Source organism: Anomalospiza imberbis, chromosome 3, assembly GCF_031753505.1.
Source record: "Anomalospiza imberbis isolate Cuckoo-Finch-1a 21T00152 chromosome 3, ASM3175350v1, whole genome shotgun sequence".
NCBI classification, from domain to species: domain Eukaryota; kingdom Metazoa; phylum Chordata; class Aves; order Passeriformes; family Viduidae; genus Anomalospiza; species Anomalospiza imberbis.
The window spans coordinates 79,178,698-79,204,897 of NC_089683.1; the positions used below are offsets into that span (position 1 = coordinate 79,178,698).

At 40.8% G+C, this 26,200-nt stretch overlaps 2 protein-coding genes across 6 annotated transcripts in view; one reads left to right on the forward strand and one right to left on the reverse strand.

Moving 5' to 3' along the window:
- STRN (striatin) overlaps window positions 1-11,393 on the forward strand; it is a 69,123-nt gene extending 57,730 nt beyond the window's left edge. For 4 of the 5 annotated variants that reach the window (XM_068185328.1, XM_068185329.1, XM_068185324.1 and 1 more), the window contains 4 exons: window positions 10-150; window positions 2,402-2,509; window positions 3,360-3,446; window positions 3,533-11,393. In XM_068185328.1, the coding sequence (XP_068041429.1) occupies window positions 10-150; window positions 2,402-2,509; window positions 3,360-3,446; window positions 3,533-3,702 (506 nt within the window). In that variant the 3' untranslated portion in view covers window positions 3,703-11,393. The remainder of the gene's footprint in view (window positions 1-9; window positions 151-2,401; window positions 2,510-3,359; window positions 3,447-3,532) is intronic. The other variant, XM_068185325.1, reaches the window with a different exon arrangement.
- Window positions 11,394-15,818: 4,425 nt separating this feature from the next.
- VIT (vitrin) overlaps window positions 15,819-26,200 on the reverse strand; it is a 51,964-nt gene continuing 41,582 nt past the window's right edge. The window contains exons 14-19 of the mRNA XM_068185322.1: window positions 23,772-23,834; window positions 20,946-21,093; window positions 20,652-20,755; window positions 19,934-20,160; window positions 17,378-17,891; window positions 15,819-17,059 (exon numbers count right to left, since the gene is read on the reverse strand). Coding sequence (XP_068041423.1) covers window positions 16,881-17,059; window positions 17,378-17,891; window positions 19,934-20,160; window positions 20,652-20,755; window positions 20,946-21,093; window positions 23,772-23,834 — 1,235 coding nt within the window. The 3' untranslated portion in view covers window positions 15,819-16,880. The remainder of the gene's footprint in view (window positions 17,060-17,377; window positions 17,892-19,933; window positions 20,161-20,651; window positions 20,756-20,945; window positions 21,094-23,771; window positions 23,835-26,200) is intronic.

The window sequence follows — 26,200 nt, forward strand, 5'->3', positions numbered from 1 at the left end:
GTTTTCTAGAAATGGGAATCCCTTCATCAGTAGACCTTGTGAGCAGTGACCCAAGCCTCATGGTAGCATCATTTAACAGTGGACACACTAGCATTTTTAACATGGAGACACGGCAGCGAATTCTTACCCTGGAGTCCAGTGTGGATACTAGTATGTATCAAAAGCCCCAAATCAACCAAAGGGAAAAAATTGCTTGTTTGAGATGGGTACTGTTGACAATCTTTTTAGTGTTTCCAGAGAATCAGGCAGTGTCATGAGAAATTACAAAATGGATTATGTTAGAAGCTGTGTTCTGAGATACAACAGTAAATTGTTACTACTACAACAGACCTCACGGGTGTTGCAGTAGCAGAAGAGTGCGCATACTTTTGAAATAAGATCGAAGAAGCAAGCTCACACTCTGAATTCCTCTTCAAGGGATAGTAGCATGCGAAAAAGCACAAGTTTCTTTAATACAGCTTTGTGATCTTTGCAGATTCAATATATCCATTTTCTCTTCAGTCCAAAACTGCAAAAAAGAGGCAATATAGCAAAATTTAACATTAAATTTATTAAAAAATTAGGAGTGTGTGTGTCAATTCCTTTTTATTTTTTCCTCAGAGGTATCCATCTTCTAAGCTTTATTGCACTCCTGGCTCATTTGGACTTGGGCTTTAGTTGAAATTTTCACTGAAGGAGAAAAGCAAAGCTCCAGTGAAAGAGTATTAATTCACAAGGTCCCATGTAATACCTTGGATCATGGCAGTGACCAATATTAGAAGTTTTAGAGGATACTGTGAAGAGCCTGCTAGTAGCACATTATTTTACCCTGACTTTACAAAAGAGACCAGAATGAGCTGAAGCATAAGGTTTCATATTCAGGCCACAATGGAAAAACATTGAGTCTTTTAAAATTTTGATATTTCTTCCCTCACTCTTAGGGATTTATGTCACTGAATTCTACTATTTAATTATATTTTTTAAAAGGACTAAGCCATTCTTGTTGGCTTTTCTTGTGTGTTTTAAAATATTTAAATGACTGTAATTTTATAAGAGCAAATGGAAAGTGCCATATCTCTTCTTTAGGTTATTCCTTACTGTGCTGAATTTCTTCTTTTAACTCACATCTTTGTTCCTGTCTAAAAAAAAAGCAGTTCTAAATTAGTTAAAGCAATTCAGTGGAAGCCACCTTTCTTCTTCCCTCCCCTTCTCCCTTCTATTTTTTTCACCTACTCTTTGCTGTAATTCTGTAATGTTCCTTTAGGAAAACAAGACCCTGGTATGTCAACCATCAGTCCCTGTTGAGTGTCTTTTGTTATGTAAGAGTACTATAAGGTTTACATGTATTTTAAAGAAATAAATTATTATTTCTACAACAACTAGACAAGAGGAAAATGTCACCTGAAATGCCCTACCACACTATTTAGGGACTCTTCTGCTCAGTATAAGCCTCTGCTTGGCATTTGCAAACTGTGAGAATGGCTGGCTGTGATGAAGGTTCATGTGCTTTTAGTAATTTTAGGGGTATTTATATATAAGAATGTGGAGTTTTTTCCCTTAATTTTTACTTTGATAATTTCTAAGTGCCCTATGGATGCTGACACTGCTTTATGGTTCAGATTTTTATAGAAAGGTGTAAAATGAATCTTTACCATTTTAGTAGGAAGTGAACCTTCAGTAGTATTCTATTTTCTTTATTTTAGTAAGAATTTAGATTAAATTATGTGAATGTTCTTTAGAAACAATTTAGCTAAATACAGTCAACATGAAAGACAATATCTGTATTTTGGGGTTCTGTGTGATGACTATTTGTGGTTTTTTTCCTAATCTGTGCCTCTTAAGACACCTCTTACATTAACCTGTGCATCATAGCATTGCCTGGATTTCTAACCAGAAAATTCCTATACTTTTTTTCTCTGTGTGTATATATATATTTATATATATGCATGCTATTTCAGAATTCCTGAAGGTGAGAAAATTTGCTCTCCTATGAGTAGTCTAGCATCCTTTTTTTTAATAGTAATTTCAATACATATATATCAGATAATAAGATGTAGATTTTGTTTGCCTTCAGTGTTTATTTACCTGTCCTGTATGTTATGAAGAAAGTTTGACTTGGCAAAAGGAGGAATTAGGTTTTTTTTCACTCAGTTTTTGGTTTCACATTTTTGCCTGATGTGCTTATTTAAAACCACGTCCAAAAGCTGGACCTTATTTGGCATACATATGTTTTATATATGTCTCTGTCTTGTGTAGTTTGGAAAGTATTTTAGAGGAAAGTGCATAACATAAGGTGCTAGCTGAGAGTTGTCAGGATATGTATGTAAGAATTATTTTGCAAATTAGATTGATTACATATTTATTTCTTATTAGCAGTCTTTCAAAGAACTTACTTATACTGATGTGTGTGGGTTTTTCTTAGCAGTCAGTTCTTCCTGTCAGATAAACAGAGTCATCAGCCATCCAACTCTTCCAATTAGTATCACTGCTCATGAAGACAGACACATCAAATTCTACGACAACAACACAGGTACGCATCTTTCCAGCAGGTCTTAGCCATAGCCATTGTGTAGTATAAATTATATTCCCAATTTCATTATGATCAATAGTATTCACACAAATGCTGAGGGATGTCAAGAATTGGATAGCCTCTGAAGCAGAAAACTCTCATCACCAATAGAGTATAAAGATTGCCAGCTCACTTAAAGCTTTGTTGGCAAAGTGATAAGGAATGTGGATCTCTCTGACCGTTCTTTTAGAATGCCCTATGTATGGGGTTTATAAATATTTAACATAAAAGGCATCTTTTTCAAAATCTTCATGCTTTTATGTTTATGTTTCTTCTATTAGTTGTCTGTATTATTTTGCTCTTGAGAGCAGGAACCTCTGGCACTCCTTTAGTGGTTCCTAGACCTCTGCCACCTTTGACCCATGAGTTCTTATTTTTAACAGGAAATCATTGCTGTAATTGTAATAAGCTGTGATAAAACATTAATTCTCTCTGAGATAACTAACACTATCCCCTATTCCCATGTAATTTATATTCATTTCTTCTTGTATGCTCAGCCCCTGCCTTCCTTCCCATCCAAGATCTTACCTGAGAACTCCATTAATTTGCTTAAGGGGCAGATACTTAAAATGCACAGTGATTGCAGTGTCAGTGTGGCTTAAAGAAAAGGTCTCGTAAACGTTGATGATATTGCTACTGTGGTTCTTGGGAACTGTAAACATTAAAATACTGACTTCTTGTATAATTTTAATGATTCAGTCATGGGACAAGATCTCTTGTGTTTATATCAGCTGTGGTAGGGTCATAAGCAATGAATAGAGGTAACAAAGTTAACTGCAGAAAATAACCTAAATAAATCTTTTTTTCAAAGGAAAACTGATCCACTCCATGGTAGCTCACTTAGATGCAGTTACAAGTTTAGCTGTTGATCCTAATGGCTTGTATTTGATGTCTGGCAGTAAGTACATTCAGATTTCATTTTCTTTTTCTCATAATGGTGGCAGGCATGCAAATTATAAAGAAAACTGTTTTCCCTTTCTTTAGGTCACGACTGCTCGATTCGCTTGTGGAATCTTGAAAGCAAGACCTGCATCCAAGAATTTACTGCCCATCGCAAAAAGTTTGATGAGTCCATTCATGATGTGGCATTCCACCCATCCAAATGTTATATTGCCAGTGCAGGAGCAGATGCCCTGGCTAAAGTGTTTGTATGACAGAGTGCTTCCCATTCAGCGTTAGTTTTGTATATATTTAACCAGCTGCTCAAAAGAGAAGAGGAGGGCATGAGTTGTTTTATCTTGCCCTGTAATTCAGAGAATGTTTGTAAGTGTGTAGTTTTGCAGGGTGCTGTTTTCTAAATTGACGTTTGTTTTGGTTTCTGTGAGCTCAGCTGGTGCTGAGAGCTTGGAATCTCTCAGTTTCAAATAGTTAAAAAAAAAAAAAAAAAAAGCTTTTATTTAGAGAGTGTGAATTTTCGTCCAGGCAGGCCTTGGGTGAAACTAGGTCTACGTATTCTCTATTAATAAAATGGAGTACTGGAAAGAAGGGGTCTAATTGCATCAGGGAGTAGGAAGAGAGGGAAACTTCCTAGGATGCTTCTCATTGAAGAATCTTAATGTACTCAAATCACCTGGGAAAAGTGATTCAAAGTCAGTTCACATGTTCTGTACTGTATCATGTGAGAAGCACTTTGTCAGCCCTTTAGTGTATGAATAAAGTAGATTTGTTCAGAGACCAGTAGCAGATAGTTAATCTCAGCCACCTGGCTGCTAGCCTAAGATAAATGCATTTAAAGGAAGGCAAATTACTAACATACATTAAAATGCAGTAAAGTTTCTGTTGCATCTTCTGTGTTTCTCAGTAAATATTTAGTTTGCAAAAAAAATTATATAATTTTTTAAAGACTTTATTAGTGAATGGCTAGAAACTGAGACTTTAGTCTAAATCCCAATTAAAAACAGACTGCAGTAGCAAATTTAACTTATTCAGATTTTAATGCTGTTTATTCTTGGAGATCTGGCACAAGAAATTATCACAAAGCTTTCCAAAGAAGCTGTCCTACAATTTTAGCTATCAAACATTCATCTCCTCTTTCTGTTCTGCTAAAAAGGGTATCATTCTGGGCATTAAAGGATAACAGTGAAATACTTTGTTTGAAGATTAAATCTGATGCTTTGTATGAGTCCTTTTAGTGGAATAGGTGGGAACTGTACAAAGTTCCATCACTCTGAGAGATTCTGCTACTGCTAGAATATTTCCCAGCCTCACCATTTGAGGGACTTCTTACCTTGTCCACTTCCTTTGGTGTATGTGTCATTGATTGGGTTACCTGAAGAATGAGTACTTCTCATAATTACTCAACAGATGTGCTTTGTTTATCTATTCAGAGCTTCTCTGTTGATTTGACAAATGACTTTTAATCCAGTCTGTTAGTCTTTTTATCCCTTCTTAAAGGAAGGTGAGTGGGTTCTTTTCTGTTATGTGTCATCATCAGAATTATTATGAATAATTATGAATATTACTATTCATAAGCACGAAGTTGGTGTTTTTCTCTGATGGGAATGGAGAGCAGAATTTCTGCTGGAGTTGATTTCTGGTGCTGATATGAGTAGGAAAGAACCCAGTGCAACTCTTCGTATACCAGCCTGAGGTTAAGACTGGAAACTGGTAAATAAATCTTTACCTTGAAACTGACACTTCGTAAGCAGGAGTCATTGAAAGATATCAACATGAGGTTTGAAAATGTTTTTAGAGTGCCATTTGGGGATGGGACCACATTTGAAGTTGATCTCAGAGTTTAAACCAAGTATATTATTTAGAATAAAGGTTGACCTGTGCTGTTTGAGCCTGCTACACATTATATGTACTGCTGAAATATTCTGGAATACCTTTTATTGCTCAGAATATTCACATATGTCACTTCATGATAATGATATGCAATATATTTCCTTAGATAAGATTAGAACTTTTACCATGAAACAGATGACTACAATAATAATACAGATTATTTAGTTTTTATAAAATGTTTTCGTTATGATGAAAAGGAGGAAACTTGGCTGCAAAACTGAGCATTCAACTTTGTGAGAATTTTGTGTACTTGACTCATATTCTTTCAGTGTCATTATTTTATTTCTTTTTGAAGAAAAAATTACAAAAATTTATTTGAAAAATTCTAAAAGTTATGTATATTATATATGTGTATATATATTGTAAACATGTATTAAATGTGTCTAGTAAGGGAAGACTCCATGGGTGCATTTTAATGTTTTAGTATTAAGAGTTCTCTTGAGTTTGTGTATACAAAGGATAATGGTGTGAGTATGAAATGAATGTTGTGTTTTTGCTTACACAATACGTAGTCACAGTTGTTTAAATTGCTGTACATAAAAAGTAATAGGCCAGCATGCTTGTTTTTAAAGACTGTCATTCTGATTACAATTGGAATGTAAGAAGTGGCTGTTCAAATGTGAATTGAAAGATGTTTCCTTCTCACTATTGAGCTCTTGCTCAAACTGAAAAGTGATTTTTTTAAAAGCTGGCAATAGCTAGAGGATGAGGTGCCTTTAAAAAACAAAACAAAACAAATGTAGCCTTACGAAGAGGTTGTGGAATATATATATATTTTTGTGCTTGTCTTCATAATTGATGTCAATGTCTTTTTATTGTACTTGCTCACATACTTGTAGGACTGCAGGGTATTGTGCATGAGCCTGTCAGATCTTCTGAGCATCATCGTAGGAGATAAGGTTGAAAAAATTATTTAGGTTATCTAGTCCATCTGCTTGCTAAAGCGGGGTTGTAGACTTGTGCATTCTAATATTGTCTTGGCCAGTGAGATTTTATTTGTTCTAAAACAATTAGGCTTCCTTTTAAAGATTATTTCCATGATTACATCTCACTGGCAGGAGGATTTATGTGATATTTAGTAGCTCTTGTTTGTAACTTCATGCCAGTATTCCAAGCCGTCTTTTGTGCCATTTTACATATTCTTCATAGTCTTTGTAATTTGGAACCTCCATGCACACACTGGTTCCATCTGTGTATTTTCATTCCTTTTTGCTCCCTTCAAGCTATTTTTTTTAGTCAGCTTTTTTTGCACAGTATTTTCTTGTTTTCATCCTTTAAGCTCAATTCTCCAGATATTGGTGTCCATACCACCATTCCACATACATGATTTGTTGGACTTAGTCTGAGGGTCATCTCTTAAGTCTGGTTGTTACTTGGTTGGGTTTATCCTCTCTAACACAATGTTTTTTTGTAGGAAGACCAAGCTTTTGATGTTTGACAAGCTTAAATCTTATTTCTTTATTTATGACAACTCCTTTAAATAACATTTGAGCATTGCTGCTTTTCAAGTTTCTTCTTCACTTTTAGTATGTTATCATTCTTTTGCAGCTAGATACTTTTTTCTTGTTTCATGATCATCCTGGATCTTACCAGTTTTGAACTTCTGACCTCTGAGGGCGCTAAATTATTTTTATTTGTTCCCCTTTTGTGTGCAGTTCTTCCTGGTTCAGGGTAATTAGTAACTTTCATTAGTGTGATACATATGTTTATTCAAAATGTAAACAAAACTGGACCCAAGGCTTGTTCTTGGAAAAAACACTTTTCTGCAATATCACTATATAGCATTGTACCAGTACTTTTTTTCCCATATCTAATTTACATGGTAATTTTTTAATGGTTAGCTCTTACAATTTTTTGTGTATATTAGCCTGTGCTAATGATTTTGATTTTACTAACTAATTTAATGGGAGAATTTTCAGTCCTTCTATATGTTGAAAGTTGGTCCACTGGTTTAAATACTCTCACTTCTACTCTAATTTACTTCACTGGGCTGTTTGCTTTCACGTATTTGATTCAGTTACCAAAACACTTGCACAGAATTATTTAGAGTAGCTTGGAAGAAATTCTAGATATATTCATCACTCTTATAAAATCCTAGTGTCTGCATTTGATTTTGGGCCTCAGAGAGAAAACTTCCACATAAAAGATTCACTACTTTCATCTCATTCTTCTTTATTTTGACAAAATATGTTCTTAGCAAGAAGCCTGTAGAACTATATGCCATATACTGTAGCCTATTTTTTTAGGATGTGTATTTTCAAATACTGTTATGTTAAAGCAGTCCCATGTAATTTGGTTGAGTAAGTGTGTGATGTTCACCATACAGCTTTGTGATTAGGTCATACAGCACTGTTTTTCAGTTGTGATTTTAAAGTAACCAGAGATTTCTTCTTTTGAATAAATGTGTGAGAGATAAAGGACTTAGTTACACCACCTTTTCAGTACAGCTGTTGGATCACAGATGTGTCGCCTTTCCCTGCCTCCTTAGGTTTTAACAGTGTAATTTTGGAGAGCATCAATTTCTGTAAACTCATGTGTTCTTTGAGCAGTGTTTGATGGGCAGAAGTGTGGAAACAAACAGTTGAAAAGGGGGCATAACTATCAGATAATCAAGTCTTGTTTTTAGTAATGCCTTTCAAGTATTTGGAAACATTTGCAGGCTGTGGTTTGACAGTGTGTTGTTTCCAGACTGTCTCTCCCAGGTATCCAAGAGCCTACATGGTGCCTGTGTGAAATACCTAATCAACCTGAGATGCATTAAGGAAGAAAATGCAGCTGTTCTGGTTGTCCTGTGCTGATATTTGTGGCTGTTTAGTGGAAGTTGATTTGGACTACACTGTTAGAAATGAAGAAATCAGAATACAATAGTTAACCTCTTCCACGTGATAAATTGGTTTTTATGAGATGTGGCAATCTTTGACATGACAATATGAGTTTTCTTGGGCAGCTGCTATTCATGGGCATTGTAGAGATGCTTAGCATAATTGTTACTATTGAGTGACTGAGACGATGAAAAGATTTTCTTGAAAAAAATGCTCAGATATTTCAGGAAGCTCCTTTTTTCCATAAGGATTTGAAGGTGTTGAGAATATTTTAACCTGTTTAGTTGAAGAGAGTTGCAATAGGTTAACAGTCTTGACTCTTTTGTCATCAGTGTCTTTTAAGCTTAGAGACAAAGTTACGGAAATAATTTGTCTGTAAACTGTCAGTGAAAGCCTCTGCCACATTCCTACTGAGCAGCAGAGAAACTGATGGACAGCAGTGTTGATACATACTATTATGTCAGGGATGTTTTACAAAAAACAACCTCTATTGTAAAAGATAGTGTTTAATACAGCAGAGCAAATGAACAAACTCCTGGAGAGAGTGGGGAAGGACTAGAATGAGTCTTGTATAAATAGTCCTTGTTTGGGCAAATGCTCTTGTTTAGCTGGTGGGAATGTTCCCAGGAGGGAGGATAATTGGAAATGTGACCTTTAAAAAAATGTCTGTGCCTGTGCTAATGAACATACCTGTGCAGGTTATCTGTCCCTTTGGTATGTGCTTTTTATCTTCCCACTTAAATTTCCCTTTAGGATACGTTTTCTGAGAATCTTAAAATCTCATTTGCAGTGAGCTCTTACTGCAGAATAAATGTCATAAAATACTTCTGATTTTTCTCTTGGAGTGGTTTTTTGAAGGATGATAGAGTTTCAGCTTCAGCCCCAACCCTCTCACCACCAAAAGGCTAATTTGTATCTCTTTACACCCAGTTATTTAATTTTGGTGTGTTATCTCTTAGCCTGCCTTCTGACTTGATTTTGCTGCTCTGCAGTCAGTTGTGAAAGCTTATGAATTGCTGTATAATTTAAGATATTTTTGAGGATGTGGATTCCACTACAGAAGGCATAAATCCAGTTGAATAGCATAATTTGTGGATCTCATCTGGTTTGTTGTCAGGAGAGACTATTTGTTAGACTACAAAACCCAAGCTATGTCTGAGCTAAAAAGGCATTTGACAATATTATATTCTTAGCCCAACTTCTTCCTGCCCAAGATTATGGTATTGTGTGTTAGACTGCTTTTGCCCTGCTCATGCTACCAAGCCATGCTGTGATCCTGGGAGATCACACCAGTGTTTAAACCATACCTCATGCACGTGTTTCTAAGCTGCTCAAAGCCTTGTATTGACATCATCCAGGCCAGTCTTCTTTGATTCCCTTAGGTTTGAATTGCAGGCTCCCAAAATTACTTCCTGGGTATTTTGAGTAACCCTTGGTCCTCACACCAGAGTATTAGACTGTGGAGTTGAGAAAAGATTTATACAGCCGGATTTGTACTGTTCTGAAAGGGAAAGGATAACTTATTGCCAAGCCAAATATTGTCATTATTTTTGGATTACTTGTGAAAAGCAGCCAAAAACATTGTATAATGGATAAATGATGGACTTCAAGCTAATATTTTTCCATTAAGAATTTATTTTTCTATGCTTCCTATCATCAAGATACAGTGCTTTCGAATGTAGCTTGTTTTCAGATGTATGGCTCCTAGAATTGTTTCCTTGCAGTTGGACATTTGCAAATGCGCATCAGTTTTGAAAACTGTCTCATATGTGTTAGCACTTCTTTTGGAAATGCAAACTGAGCATGTTAGCTAATGATTTCTTGTACCTTTATAGTCCAAGCAGACTGAAAAGCAGTCTTGTGCTATGTTTTCCTTGAATAGTGCATCTGAAAAAACTTGTAGAAGGAACTCAATGATGAGATGACTTTTGTTGCTGTAAGGTTCTCTGTTGACATTTGTCAGCGTTGCATTGTATTTTGCATAATTATCTTCAGTTAACTGTCAGGATGAAAAAGACAAATTTCTGTGCCATATGGATTGTAGCTTGGAATTTTTTTGTTGTTGTTGCTTATATTAATACACTTCTTTCTTTTCTGCTATAACTTAGAGATACCTGACAGCTCTCTTTAGGAGAAGTTACTACAGGCGATAACCACTAACACGTTAGTAATTACAGTGGCTTCCCTTCTGTTTTGGGTCACTTCCATGGCAGATTGTTGATATGAAAAGGCTACTGTGGCTGATACAAAAACAGCTAAAGGAACTTAAGATTCCCCTTCAGAACTATGGCTAGGTTATGATTTTATACACCAGTTTTGAATGACTACTTTGAAACAATGTGGGACTTCAAGTGTCTTGCAGAATTTTGGATCCAAATGAAAAGTACCTACTTGTTGAATAATAGTCTGCCTGTCAGTTTTTTGTGTATGGCTCAGCACAAGGCTGTGTCAGAATTGCAGTACCACCAAAATTACCTTGTTTAAATGCTACTGTTGTACAAAAGTGAATGTTATTTTGAGTGAGAAATTCTGTTTTTTAATTTATGAAGGAAATAGTTTTCTTGGGAGTAAGCATCCATAAATGTAATATATTTTATGATTTTGAAAAGGCTTCTTAATCATGGGACATGAGAAAAATGAAAGTGATTCAATCTCCAAAGATTTGTTTGGCATTTATTATTACAAGTATAAATTTTTGCTTTAAATGGAAATGCTTCTTCAAAACTTAGTATTAAACTTCTTACTGAAATGCAGTAGTTTAAAATGCTGGATTAAATATCTAAAATGGCAAAGATGGAAAATGCAGAGGGAGATTATTTTTAAATATGCCAGTGTAATTTTGAGCTTCTCAAGTGCAGCCCTGAATTTTCTCTTTTTCACTGCAATTCATATTTTGTGAAACTTCTTGGATAGGTTATATTTAAAGCTACATTCACTTGCCTGAATAAGTCAAATAAATATTTTGTCATTTAAAATTATATAGATCTGCTTATGTTAGTGTGCTGTTTAAAATGAGACCCCATTGAGGTAACCATGCAGGTATTTGTGTTGGTATAACAGTAGTGAAGTGGGGTATCTGTGTACTGTACCCGCATTCTGTGCTGAGCAAAATCACATGGACTTCCAGAAATAAGCAATGGTTTTTAAGAGCAGCTTTATTTAATGTTGCAGCAGCAAGTGTCATTTGTACCATATAATTATGTAAATTGGGTGCTAATAAATACTATTTTTCAACATTTGCATTGTGTTCATAATTCTGCATTTTATGACAAGATACATGTGGTTTTGCAGTGAGTGCTAGCAGGTGGAAGTGCATAAGAGTAAGACAAGTAGACTTGTTTGGAGGGGCTTGAGGTAACTCCATGTGAAATTCCTACTGAACTGTGCAGCGTGTTAGTGTTCACAGGAGTGCCTTGGTTTTTCTGTTCTTTGTATGTCTTGGTTTCATACTGCTGCACCATCTTAGCTCTGTTGTCACCCCACATCCTACCATGTGCTGAGGCACGTGGTCCCTGTGTGGGGGCCAATGTGGGGTGAGCAGACACGTGGAGTGGGTGCGGTCATGCAGGAGCTGGTCTGTCAGTAGGTGTTGTTCACAGCCAGACACGTGGCTCTTCCCAAGGACAGCGTTCATGCAACATAAAAATCATGGTTCTGCCCTTGGGGAGAGGATGAGGGAGAGCAAACCACACATCACAGATGGCAGCTGCGTTTCTACAGGGATGTGCTCAGAATGGCACTGTGAGCAGGTGGCAGGAGAACCTACACAGAAGTGTGCACAACAAGTTGTCATTGAGCCCATCCTGGTTTTTTTCTGAGCTTGTAGGTGGGATAAGTGAAGTTCTCATCTTTCCTTGGTAGGTATAAAATAGCCTGATTTGGTCCTACTCATCTTCTTGCCTCATAGGAAAGGAGGAATCACTTCATGAATTCACAGTACAATCTCATTCAAGCCAGTGTGAATGCCTCTAGAAGATTCCTGAGGTAGGAGAAAAGAAGATTTAACATGCTTATGGTTTTGCCTATGACGTGCCCCCATGATGATCATGGCCCCATGATGATTTGCATGTGAGAAAAGTGAGTATACTTGATGATACAGTGGAACTTCTACAATTTCTTGTGCTTAAAAAGAAGTAATTTCTATGAGTGCTGTAGTTCTTGATCTGTACTATCAGAGTTTTCATTAGGAATGAAAACTCAGAGAATATGTTAAACTGGTGTTAAGGAAAACGACATGTTTCTTGCCATTCCTTAAGACTGACACATTTGATTGTGAGCAGTGTTGCTGATGCAGTGCTAAAACCCTCATCCCCCTTCCTCCCCCAGTTTAACAAGGAAGAATGATTATTTTGAGGAATTTGAAGCATTCAGCTGCATAGATGTACATTTGTAATGTTTTCAAATATGTAGGTGACTTAGCAAATGTAAATGGCCTGATACTGTCCAAGATGTCTTGAAATTAGTTGGGAATGGAAAAGAGAAGGGATCAAGTTGTTTCCATAACGTTGCTCATGGACAGAGAAAAATAGCTAGCAGAATGATAGTGGCTTTGTTCAACCATGAAGTAATTTAAGGTATGTATACCACAGAAAAGTCACTTAAATTTGATGTCGAGGCAATATTTCAGATACTAACTACTGCTTGCTTTGACTTTCTAAGTAGGTAACGTGGATGATTTCAGGGGTGGGGTTACAGGTAGGGTGTTGAATCCCTAACTATATTTAGATTGGGTTGATCCTGGCTGGATGCTTAACTCCAGAGCTTTTCCTGATTACTGGAATGGTTCTCCCTGTGTGCTGCAGAGCCATGGGGGAATGAGTGCAGGGAGGAAGGGGAAGCCTGTCTGCCCACCTGTCAGCAGCAGCCATGGAGAAAATCTCCTCTTGCCAAAACAGCAAAGCAGCAGCAGCTGAGGAGCAGGAGGCGCACACTGCGGGCAATGCCTTCTGTGCAGGGTGGCACAGTGACAGCAGAAATGGAGTGTCCTGCTCTGGGGAAACTGGACTTTTGAGTTACATCTCTCAAGAGATGGCTGAACACTTAATTGAATTCGGTGGCTCACTGAAAATGTGAGTGGCTAATGCTGGAGTTGGCAAGAGATGCTGAAACTGAGCTCTGCCAAGGCTTCCAGAGCATGGACGTGGGTATTTCCAGGTGGGTGTTCTGCATTGTGGTTGCTGAGCACTGATAAGCCACCAGCCCAACTCTGAGTGCTAAGAAGCTTATTTCTTAGGGAAAGGGTGATCAGACAACACCCTTTAGACTGTGTATGCAGCGACTAGTTCAGGCAGCTCCCATCTCTACTCTTGGACATGCCCCTGCTAGACTGCAGGTTCCACTGAACTGGTCAGATATCTGAAACTAAGTGGCCCAGCATCAAGTGACTGGACATCTAGATCCTCTTTTGATTCAGTCCCACATCTAGAAAGTGTGTAGAGCCGGTGTTATATTTTTTCAGCTTCCAAAGGAAGCTGGTTCCAAATAAGACATGATCTTGCAGACCTTGGGAAGTAGATATAATTTTGATGCCCTTCAGTCATTAGGCTTTGCTTCAGTTGACTGATGCCTCTGACAGGTAATTTTGTGGTAGCTCACTCTAAGGATCTTTATCATCTGAGCATGTAGAACGACACCACTGAAGCACCTGGGGCTTTGTCAACCTTGCTAAGTCTTCTATAATGTAGTAATAAGCTCAGCTGTGTTTCAGAAACTAAAATGTCATGGTCTGTATTTGCTGTTTATTTTTTAACCCCATATGAGATGACATGCACTGCATGTGTTTTATGACAATTTTATTGCAAAAGATATAGCAACTTATGTTGATAAGCTCAAAATAGCTTGTATATGTTGCAGAAGGAGTTCTGCTTTCTTCAACAAATATACCCCTTTGAAAATTTATCTGTATTTGTAAGTTACCTTGTTTTATTAATAAAACAGTATTTAGAGACTTTAGTAGGCAGCAAGTGATTTGATTGCTATGAAAGGTAAAGGTGAAGAGGAGTGTGTTCTGTGATTGCATGGAAGGGTGTATTCTTCAAAATTTTGAGGCTTCCGCTTAAGTTTACAGTGCTTATGAACAGGACATCTAAGTTTTGACGAGAGTTGAATTAAACCACTTTCACAGAGTTTTGACAATTTCAGGATGGTCTCAAGAAGTAAATAAAAATGCACATTGAAAAACAAGCACCATAGTTGTTCTGTAAACTTAAGACAAACCATTTGAACAACAACCCTGAAGTGCCCTTTATAAATGCTTGGCAAAAGATAGCTGTGCAACTTTCCTGTGAAAAAGCATTTGAAGCTTAATGTCATTGCTTAAATTTTAAGCTTGAGGAAAAAATTATGTCCCATATGCATATATCCCTTATGTACATCCTAAAGAACATGTGTGCTCTAGCTGTTCCTAAAGTCTCAGCCACCACTGCTGTGCTTTTAGCAGAGCACAAGTGAAGCATTGGGGAGTCTCTGCAGGGTACCAATCTTTGGTGCTGCAAGAGTACATTCATTATGGAGAACAATATGTGGTGGTGACTGCTGCATTAAAAATTAAACCACAGTATTAAGAGTAACTGTAAGGTAGGATTTAGGCCTTTTGCTCGGCAGCCCCAAATCAAGCCCCCAAAAACCAGGTTTTCAGGCAATAAATCTGGTGTCTGAACTGAAGTCCCCAGTAAATTCAGTTTATGGGTTTGAGTTTTGTCCAGGCCATGTAATGTGCTATGCTGACAGAGAAGTGCTCAGCAAAAGGGTAGTGAGGAGCTGGATCAGGAGATGCAGGATATCAGGAGTTGCTCTGCTCATGCCTCATGCCTAACTCTCTATCCTTAATCATTTTTTCAAGCCAAAAGCTAATGCTGTGAAGTGCAGCAGCAGAGATTAGTGGTAAAAACTCTGCATATAAATATATTTGTGGAAGCTGGCAGTGTCCTGTGCATTCAGTCTGGGTCGAATGGTTGAATTGATGATACTCTGTTAAAGCTGGAACTTAATGTTTCATCTAGGGGGAAGTGATGAACTTTCACTGTGCGAAACCACTGTTTCATCCAAAATTGGTTTTGATAACCTCTTGAGAGGACCCCAGCCTGACTTATGTTACCCCACCAGGGGGATCATGCAAAATCTGCTGTTTTCATTAATTTGCGTTATGCTTACTTAGTTGACAGGTTATAAGCTACTTCAGTCATATTTCCAAACATAATGATTTTTAAAATTGTGCTACTTTTGCTCATACAATGAGTTTCCCTTATGGCAATTCAGTTAGAATTTATGTGGCTAATATCTTGGCTCATGGGCATTAAAACTATAAATGCTGTTAAGAGCCTGATTTGCAAGTAATATGGCAAATCTGAGTTTTAATTTCTTTCGATTTCCTGTTAGTTCCACAAGCTTGGCCCAGCATGGCTTTGATTGCTGTAAGGAGTGTGAACACTCATGTTTTTATTGGCTCCTTTTTATAACTTTGCTTAATGAATATATTTTCTTTAATGATACTGGATGGAACCTAACCAGCAACTGCTGGTTCCTAAATAGAGTGCAGTTATTTTGGTCCTCCTAGTGTGTCCCTCTTCCTGCCCTGACTACTGACATGGGCAGTTCTCCTCTTAAGAAACCACTGTGTGTTCTGACAGATACAGGACTGTAATAGGTACATTTTGAAGTCAGTCCTAAATTTGAGGGAGAGTATCTGTAAATGCTTGAAATTCTGCTTTTCCCAGTGTATAATACAGAACTTCAGATAATTCCCTCTTAAATCCTGTTAATGGCTCTTGAATAGCTTTCCTGACCTAGAGACTGCACTTCTGAGTGATAGTTTAATGACAGAGTGATGGGTCTTAAATGCTTTAGTGATTGTGAGCAGCTTAAACCCACAGTTTTTCTCAAAGAATCTCCTGTGTCCTGGCAACACTCTTGTGGTCCTGCAGGCCTTGAACCACCCAAGAGTGAAGGATGAAACTGAGAGGGAAAGACACTTCTCAAGATCAATAATTAATGAAGGGTTGTGGGAGACTATATTCCAGTTCCTTCATGTTGGCTACCTTGTGGATTTAAGGGTTTATTGGGGTTGTAGGGTCCTGGGGTTTGAACCTTTCTTCTCTCTTGCTTTCCAGTTTCTCAGGGTTTGGATAAATCCCAGTGCTTGAGCTGACACTAGCTGAAGCTTAACTTACTGACAAGACAGCAGTATGGAGAGAATACCTGCTTTTAAGAAGGTACTCAAATTGTGTTCCCCCTCTGTCTAGTATCTGAGCCCTGATCTGTGTGTCATCTGATGGGCAGTGCCACATGAGGTGTTTCTACCACAGCAGTTCTGCAGCTTGGCCACTCCCTGAAGGGACCTGGTCACTTCAGGGAGCAGGTGGCATGTTTTAAAGAACTTGTGTGTGTCCAAAGGTGAGAATTGGGCAAGCTGGGGCTCTATACTGGAAGCAGCTCTTCAAACAGCTGCAGTTATTTCCTCCATGTTCACTGCCTCTTCTGCTATCCATGTAAATCAGTTTCTGATGCTAACAACAACAACAACAACAACAACAACAAAAAAAAAAAACAACAGTCTACACAGAGCATTATCATGTATAGGGACAGAGCTACAATCAACCTTGCTGACTGGAAAGTCCCAGAGAGAAACACCTCCAGTGTTTCTTGAACTGAGAACTGGCATTATTTCTGTGGCACTTGGCATGCCTTTAGCACAGCACCCAAGGGTCCTGCCTTGCTTGAGTCCATCAGTTCCGTGGCTGGGAATTAAACTCTGTGCAAATGTTTTGGATGAGCTGATTGACATAGCGGTAGAGGTTGTCAAATTCATCCACAAAGAAGGAATGCTCCTTCGCAGGGTCTGATGCAATGGCTTCCAGTTCATCTGGGGCTGCCCAAGCAACTCCAATGGAATAAGCGATGACTCCTAGAAAGAAACCCAAAGTTTAGAAAAAGCATGAACGTTTTCATTGCAGTAAATCTAAGACTAGTACTGCAAATGTAGTTTGAGATCTCCTAGACATTGCTGCGTTTGTGATGATTAATAAGTTTTTTTTCTCACGTTCCTTATTCAGCTATTAAACAGATACTGATCTTGTTGGAGCTCAGTGGGACCCCAGAGAAAAGTACTACTCTTTTTTTGTAAGGTTTCATCCAGTGCCTTCAAATTAGAGCAAACTGCATTTATCTGACCTGTATAAGTGCTGAGGCATGAGGGGAGAGCAGGCAGTGTAGAAGACCTTACCATTTTGGTGAGCTGCCATGGCTGGCACGCTGACATCATCATAAGACCTGCCATCTGTGATGAGAATCATGATCTTCCTTTTGTTGGGTTTGGACTTGCTGAACAGCTGCTCTGAGGCGTAGCTGATGGCTGCTCCCGTGCTGGTGCCCCCACTCCAGTAACTGATCCTTTTGATAGCATTCAGCACATCTTGCTTCGTGCTGTACTTGTCAAAGCTGAACTCCAGCCTCTGCTCATAGGTATACTGCACAGCTCCGATGCGCGTGTCAGTGTCCGAAATCTCGAACTCCTTGCTGATGTTGGCCACAAACTGGAGAACCGTGCGGAAGTTGCCGGTGCCGACACTGCTGGAGCCATCGATCACAAAGCCGATGTCGGCGGCGTTGAGGCACGTCTTGCTGCAAGCCAGCTGGTCGGTGTCGCACACCCGCTTCACCAGGGGCTGCACCACCTTGTGGAGGCTGAACCAGCTGGGCACGTTGAGGGAATAGAAACCATTTGTCCTGCACACTGCCTGCAAGGCAACATGAGGATAAATGCAATGGAAATTCAGTCTGCCTATTCCTGCTAGGGTATGTAGCTAAATTGTAAATACAGGCTCCTGGAAAGAGCAATGCTGGAGTCTGAAATGGCCTCTCCTGCAATCACCATCTGCTTCCCTGGGAAATGATGTCAGTGTAACATCACAGATACTTGTGTAATTTGACAGTTTTTCCTGCCTTTTTTTTTTTTAACTGTGGGATGGAGCGGATATTATAGTAGTGAAAAACTGTAATAAGCAAGTTTGCCACCTGTCAGGCTTTTTTATGTGGGTCACATTGTTCATGGGAAAAGCATCCAAATCACAGAGCTGCTCTTAGTGTGGCTCCCATGGACATTACAAGAGCCTGTGTGTTTGCCAGGTAGCAACTTCAGCTCCCATCATTCAGGACAAGAAAGAAAGTTTTGCCTGCTGACAAACCATACTACTTTGAAGTGAAACCTGGGGCTTAAGCTGAGGATAACTTGGTTCATACTTTTATAAGCAGAGAAAGCCCAGGCTCATAGTGTTGGCTCTGCCAAATAGTAAAAAAACCAAAACCAAACCTATTAACTTTTAGAAGTAAATACTCATAAGGGCCAGATCTGTGGGAGGCTTCTATAGAGTTAGTGGGAGTCAGGTGAGTGTGGGTAGGAAGTAGGGCTGGCACAGAAGAGGACATGGGAAAAGTCAAGGGGTGGAGGAGGGGAAGGGTGGGGCAAGGAGGGGAGTGATGCAAACAGGCTGGATCAAATTGTCTTTGGCTTTAGTGCTTCTTAAAGGCCAATTCCTCAGCTCTCTGAGTGAGAATATTTTGTTAAGCCAGGCTTTATCTATCAGCTTTGTGGTGGTGTGTGTGAGTGTTTTAAAGGACCAAGGCACTGGTCTTGACTTGCATAAAGCCTAACAGCTCCAAGGAAGTTACAGTTCCCTCCAGTCTGGGTTCCTCAAGGTGTCGTACTCTAATTTGCTTTTCTTACTGTCTCACTTCTATTTTAGTGTTATGATGCAGTAGTATTAAGCCACCATTCCCTCCTTACCTTGCTGTTCTGAGCCTACTCTACTCTCACTTCTGCTGTGTCACTGGCAGGTTTGCAGAGACTTCTGTAGCTTTGTTTTTTTAAAAACATTAAATGCAAATGAGACTACAATCCAATTATATGCTGACCAGAGACAGTGCAGTTCTTTGGAGCAGCTCTGAAACTCATTGGAGATTATTTCATCGCAGAGCAACCCAGCTCAGATGGGAATCTCTTTTCTGAAAATACCAGATAACCCTGTTTCCTAAGCCCAGCCTGGTCCTCCACTTGGTAGGTATCTCCTGCCCTAACAGAGTACCAGCTTGTTCTGAAGCGCTGTTATCAGACAGCTAGTGTTGGTGCCAAATACAAATCAATCAAAGCTTGCATTCTCTTTTTTTCTGCATATGTCAGGGATTTACCCTTTTTCCAAGAGCTACCATGAAGTCCATAGTAGCAGAAACAAATAACTGAAAAATAGCCTTCATCAACAGTAAAAAGAGAATGTTTGAGTTATCCAGTACAGCTGAAAAACTAGGATGTGCTTGTGTTGGGACTATGCCTACCTTTGCGTATGTGGGACCTGTTTGTAAATGCAACATTGATGTTAGGTTGACAGGGCTCCTTTCCTTAGTGGGAGATGCACAGCAGGAGGTTTGTGAAAAAAACAATTCCAGTACAACTTTGTCATTTTCCAAATACTGTGTATTTGGAAAGCCACTTGTCTCAGTACAACTGCAGGTGTGTGCTAAGGTTTAGTCAGTCAAAAGCCATTTGCTCGATGATGTACCTGAAACCAGAACTTTACTGACTTCATCCCCTTTTTGACCTCAGCATTACTGCCTGGTTTTTGTACAGAAAAACTCAAGACAGTATGTACAAGAAGGAAAAGAAATAACCGTAAGTGGCAAGAAGGAAAAGGAAATCCCGTGAATGAAGTAGGTTGAAAAGGTTAGTCAGACTCAGCCTGGTCAAATGCTCAGACTCACTCCTGGTCAGACTCAGCCCACAAATTACCTTGTCCACAAAGTTTGGTTCAATAACATTCTGCTTTTCACTTTGAGCAGCTGCTTCAACAGTGACAAAGAAAATGTTGATCCCTGATTCTCTGGCCAGTCTGGAGGCCTCTTCCACTCGATCGGTTGGCCACCCATCCACCATCACTACAACCACATTGGGTGCTCCACCTCGATTTCCATTAGCATCCAGAAAGAAGTTTTTGTTAACAAATGAAAGTGCCTTCCCTGTAATAGAAGAGAAGTTGAGGAGGAGTTACAGATCTGGAAGTACTCTGTGGGATAATATCCCATGAAATAGTAGGCAGAGAGCTGACTCAAGGGTTGGAGGCTGCAGAGAGCTGGGGAAAGTAGGTTTTGTGGCTGTGTGAGCAGGAAAGGAGACCTCTGCTACTGGTGCCAATGTTTCCTGAGCCCTCCTGCACTGAACCCCCTCTCTGTGCCCCAGAGAGGCTGGGGATGATGAGCTGGGTTATCAAGGATCCCCAAAGCATTGACGGGAACTGCCCCTATGTCCTGTCAACTTGTGATGGATTGCAGGACCTGGGAGCAACACATGCAGGTCATAGTGGGAGCAGTGCTCTCTCTCCAGCCTGGCCCTAGCACTAAGCACTGTTTGGTCCCAGCCTCTGTATCCTGTGAGGAGGCGTGGGCTTGCTATAGCCCAGGCTCTGAAACCCTTCCTAACCAGAGGATGTGCAAGCAGCCCCATCACCTACCAACATTGGAAAGTCCCCCTTTCTGTTGAATTTTCTCAATGGCATTCCTTAGATCCTTGGAGTTGACATAAGTTTTTAGGTTAAATTCTGTGGAAGGGTCATCACTAAAAGGAGAAATTAGAGTAAATGTCAGTGTTTTGCTTCACATACAACACAAAACCATAGGACTGGTCTGTGCTACCTGGCTCCTGATTGCAAGCTGGAGTTAGGCCTTTAGCATGTATCAGCTTAGAGCTACAGCTGCCAGAGTGTGCAGTCATATTCTGTGGCAATGGGAATGTTTGGGAAACTTACCCATACTGAACAATGCCCATCAGAGGACCAGCGCTGCCAATGCCAAGGGCTTGAGCCATGTTACCAAGGAACCGCTTCTGGAGCTGAAAGCGGCGTTTGCCAATGCTCCAGCTCCCATCCATTAAGAAGGACAAATCAACCTTGCAATCTGAGGAGAGATAAAGAAACATGGAAGATATTTTTAGTCCTTTCTGACTGCTGTGCTTCTTGCAAGCATCAAAGGCCTAAAAAGTCTGCATCCAGTGACTTGTCCTGCTGTGTAAACTCTACAAAAAAGCCTTTGACAAAGACAGGTCACAGTTGGCAGCTCGACTCTGTCCTACTGGTTGTAAACATAGTTCTTGGCATGACTTTGTCCCATACAACATCTAAGCTTGGCTGTGTGACAAAAGCACAAGAAACTTTTCACAGGGGTCAGTCTGGGAGCCCTGTATTTTGGGGACCAGGGAGGTCAGCCCCACAGGAGCAAGCTGACTTGTATGTCCTGTGCCCTCAGAGCCATGTCTTGGGCTCAGCATGCTTTATTTGCATCCCAGAGGTGATGGCAGTTTGTAAAACCAGCCATGGTGCTTGGATTTTGTGGTCTGGCCACCTGCAGAGCACAAACTAAGGGGATTTCCTTGGTGACACTCTTGTGGACTTAATTGATGTAATAGACATAACAGGAACAGTTATTGTCTTAATGTTGCTCAGAGGGCAGGGAAGTTCCTGAAATGTGTGATGCCTAGGATGTGCCTTAGTGGAAGGACACTGTGGGATCTCTTCAAGGCAATTGCAATCCAGGATTACTGAATAATCCTGGCAGCTCTGCACTTCTGAATGAGAATTGTTCATCAGTTTCCTTCTGGGCTGGAGCTAACATCAAGGATGATGATTTTGCTTGGGATGTTCAGACCGAGTGGGGTCTGTTCTTTTGCATGTTGTTGTAGCCTTGTACCCGTGTGTGCAGCAGCAGCAGTATGCTGTTGTGTGTTTCCTCTCTGGGCTGAAAGGAATGTCCTATAAAAGGTATGCCTGTACCCAAACTCTTCCCTTTAATTATACAGATGAACCTCATCTTTGTGCTGCAAATGCTGTCTTCATCTCTGCCAACCTGCTTTCACATTTCTGCAAGTTAGTGGTGAAACTTTTAACTTTGGTCTGGGACCAGGAGTGGGATCAAAATTTGGCTTAACTAGAGCGCTAATTAACATTTTCCCCCTCTGGCATCTGGGTCATCCCCATCTCTTGATTTCCCTCTGATGATGCCTCCTACCAATCAGACTGTTCAAACTACTGTGTTTTAATCATTAGGTAGCCCGAAGGCTACAAAGCACCAATTGTTCTTAGTGGCTTATGCAACTGCCTCCCATCTCATTACCTTCAATTTTTTCTCCCATAGCTGTCTCTTTTTTCTAATTCTAATAATGCTGAATTACAGGAGCGTGACTGAGAACTGTGTCTGCTCGCAGCAGATCATGAGGCAAGGTCGGGAACCCACAACAAATACTTCAATTAACAGCCAAGTTTCCATGAATTTCTTATCCTTCAAAGGGAACTAGTTCATGAGACCTATATGTGGAAAGTGGGCAGTTTGTTAGCCAGCAGGGTCTGGGGAGGCAAAGATTTACATACACTTATAGACAGACTTGGTTTCAGGGGAGGATTCTGATTCAGTGCTGGGACATGAGCGGGACACTGCAAGAGCACAGGCTAAAGGTGCTTCATAGGGAGGTGAGCACTTTCTGATTTGCAGGGAGACAAGATCTGAATTAGGGCTTTTATGGGTCCCAGAGTTGGCAGTGGGATGAAAATTTTGCTTCTGGTGTGACTTATTTCAGTTTAACTGCTGGAAACACAGCTGTCCTTGCTGGCGTCACCAAGCTCTGCTTTTCTGCAGTGCAATGGGGTCTGTAGGGCAGAGCCTTCCCTTTTTCTTCTTCTTTCCCTTATTTCTGTATCAGTTTCAGGTGTATTTGACATCTTTGATAGGGAAAAGAATTCTTTAAATATTAAGAGGAGTGCCTGGGAATACGTAGACATTTGGTTCAGTAGTTACTATAAAGAGTCCAGACAGTGTTCAGCTGCCCAAGGATGGGCAAAGAGGACCCAGGCACTGTTGGAAGGGTGAACCCTCTCTTTGGGGTGGCTTCTAATGAAGGGGAGGCAGGCAATCCCATCTCTCCACTAAGAACTTGCTTTCTTTCTTCTGCTACTTTGGGCCTCAACTAAAGATGGGTTAATGGCTAAATCTGCCTTTTTAAAGGGATGTAGAAAATTTCGGAGTAGGGGAACCTGCATTTTCTTCTCTGAACTTGAGTGGTCCTTGATGCTCCCTCTGCATCCTCTCTCTCCTGGCTGTGACAGGCGTTGGGTCCCTTTCTCAGGTTGTTTCCTTCCCTCCCACCCACTGCTGTGGGAAGGGTACCTGCACACAGCATAGCCATGGGAGCCTGCTCTTGTCAGCAGGGATTGCTCATCTAACCCTGGCTGCAGCACACTGGATTGCTGTTCTCTGCCACCAAAGTACCTGAGTGAAGAAGCTCTGCACGCTGGGAGCCTGGAGCTGATACTGCCTGGGAAGAGGTGGTAAGGAGCAGCCACCATCTCACTGCCCAGGTAAACTAAATTTTGGTGATTATTTCCTTCCCTGTAGAAGCAAAAACCAATTCTGTGTATGAGGGGTCAGCAGAGAGTGCTCACTTTTTCTCTGCAAGGGAAAAATGTGCTCCTGGATTTTCTTAGGCTTTCTTGAAAACTTACCTTTTGCTATTTAATTTGAATGCATTCTAGCAATATGTAATTAATAACGTTGCTTAATTATGAAATTAATTCTGAAGTACATACTCTGATTCCCCTGGGAGATGGATTCCAGCGGCTTTGGATTCAATTCTTCCTTTGAACTGAAGCCTAAACAGAGAAAGGAAAGGATCTATCAGTGTGTGCTTGGTGGCTGCCCTTGCTCTGCAAGGAAATGGGCAACAGGGTCACTGCAGAGACCCCCTGGCCTGAGGATTGATGTGGGAGGGAAACAAGGATGGGGAGGACATCCTTGGAGCTTACCTTTTTTCATCTACATCACTCCTGGGGTAAAACAAGAGCACAGACATTTGTAGGAATGCCACCAAAATCTCTCCTAGCACCAGCTTTGAGGTGCTCCCCTTTGGGAGTCAGTTCCCTAACTGCAGGGGCTTGGGAGCATCATGCACAAGTAGTGGGCTCCTCAGGAGCAGAGGTTGGTGGCCACAGTGTGGGATGGTGACTCCCAGCAGTCTTCTCCTGAGAACCAGCACTGCCACCCTGCTGGCTCACTGTGCCTTACAATGAGCAACAGTTTTATAATGTTGTTTTCTGTATGGAGAGAAAAGCACAGGCAGCAACTGACTCCAGCTCATTACAGCTGGGGAAGCAATGCAAGTCACAGCTCCTCAGGTGCCCCTGGAAGTCTGGGTTATTTTGGAAAGCACAAAAGAAATAGGGTAACAGAGAGCTGATGTCCTTGTGAAAGGTACTGACTCACAGGACACCATCAGGCTGGCATCAGAAGGTCTAAAAATGCTGAACTCCACTCATGACTTGGTATGGCAAGACTTTCCCACAGTCCAGCATCTCCCTTCCAAGTAAGGGCTAAGAGCTGTGTCTTTACAGTACAGCATGACAAGATTAAAGGGATTTAGCTGGGATAATCCTCAGAAGAGACAGCAATGATCAGGCAAGCTACAAACTGAGCACTGACCAAGAAAGCTGTTGGTCTAAAGAACAGCAGAACAGCTTATTATTTTTGTAAATTGCATGTTAGATTTCTAAAGAAAAGTAGGAGGAAGACTTCCTTAAATCTTCATCACCAAGTAAGTTGAGGAAAGATTACTGACTTCAGAGACATTGTGAAAAGGTAATTTTAGAAAGTGTGAGCTTTATAAAGAAAAGTATGAGTAATTACTAGGTGCCACAGACTTTGTCTCTCCACAGCAGCCAGCCATGAGCAAGCCAAGCATGAGAGCATCAGTGTATGTAAAGGGACATCAGGGAAGGTCACTGCCTAACTATGATGGGAGATGTAACAGCCAAAGCTGGTTGCTGAAGGTATTAAGGACCAAGCCATAATAAGGCAGAGTACTATGAAGAAAATGGAGGGAAGTACCAGCTCCATCCCCCTCTGTAACCACTCCTATTTCTATTCCAGTTAAGTCTAAAATTTTACCTCTCATAATTGTCAAATACAACATTTTTGAGTCCTTCTAGCTGCATGCTGAAAGCTGCACATAGTTTTGGGTCAGGGGCCCTGTTTGTATTAAGTCTGAGTATGCAGGACCTGGTATAAAGCTGACCTGATTGCTACCTGATCCCTGATTCAGCACACAGCAGCATAAGTACCAGACAGGGGTGCTTTGGCTTCTCAATTTGAAATTCAGCTGCCAGTGCAGAAAGTTTCTACTGCAGGGACCAAACAGAGCTACTAACAGCAGCACCAAAGCAGTGATTTCCTTCTGCTTTGCTTGTCCCCAGGCATCTGCTGTTGCCTGTTGCCAGAGCCAGGATGCGGAGCTAGCTGGAGCACTGGGCTTAGCCTTGTATGGGAACCCATGGGGCTGTCTGTGAGTAGGCAAAGGGCACAAAGAGTTGCCCTACTTTGTTCACAGCGAGAGTTGGTGATTGCTTTGTGTGCTTTGTTTGAGAATTTCCCCGCTATGTCTGGCCTTGTTAGGAGAGGCCCAGGGCTGGTGCTGCTTTTTGTCACTATCTATACAGTGCCTGCAGTCTCACATGCAGCTTCCCTGTGCTCCTGCCCAGACTTTGGACAGGATACTTTCTGGGCTGGGAATAGGAGCTCTCCACCCATCCTGGCAGTGGTTCTTGTGACAGAAAAGTCTCTCTCCCACAGTTAGTGGAGCTGGCCCTCTTGTGCCAGAGCAGGCTGAATGCATTCAAAAGCAGGCTGGCAAGCCAGGCTCTGACTGGCTTCATCTCTTATGGCTGGAGCTGTTGTCCAGCACTCTGCTGGCTTGTGCCTCTTGTCTTGTGCACTGGGGATGAGCTCCCAGGCAAGGAACAGGGAGAAGTGCACCTGGTGTTGTGTATTTGCCCATGGGAGCCCATTTGGATGGGGGAAACACCAGCAGGGAGAGGTAGAGTGGTGGTGCTGGGGCAGCACTGCCTGTGGCTGGCCACCTGTTCCTGACTGAGGAAAAATAATGTGGAACAGGGGTGACACCAAACAGTTCCATCCAGTGATACCTGCTGCAGGAAACATTTCTGACCTCTCTCAGACTTGAAGG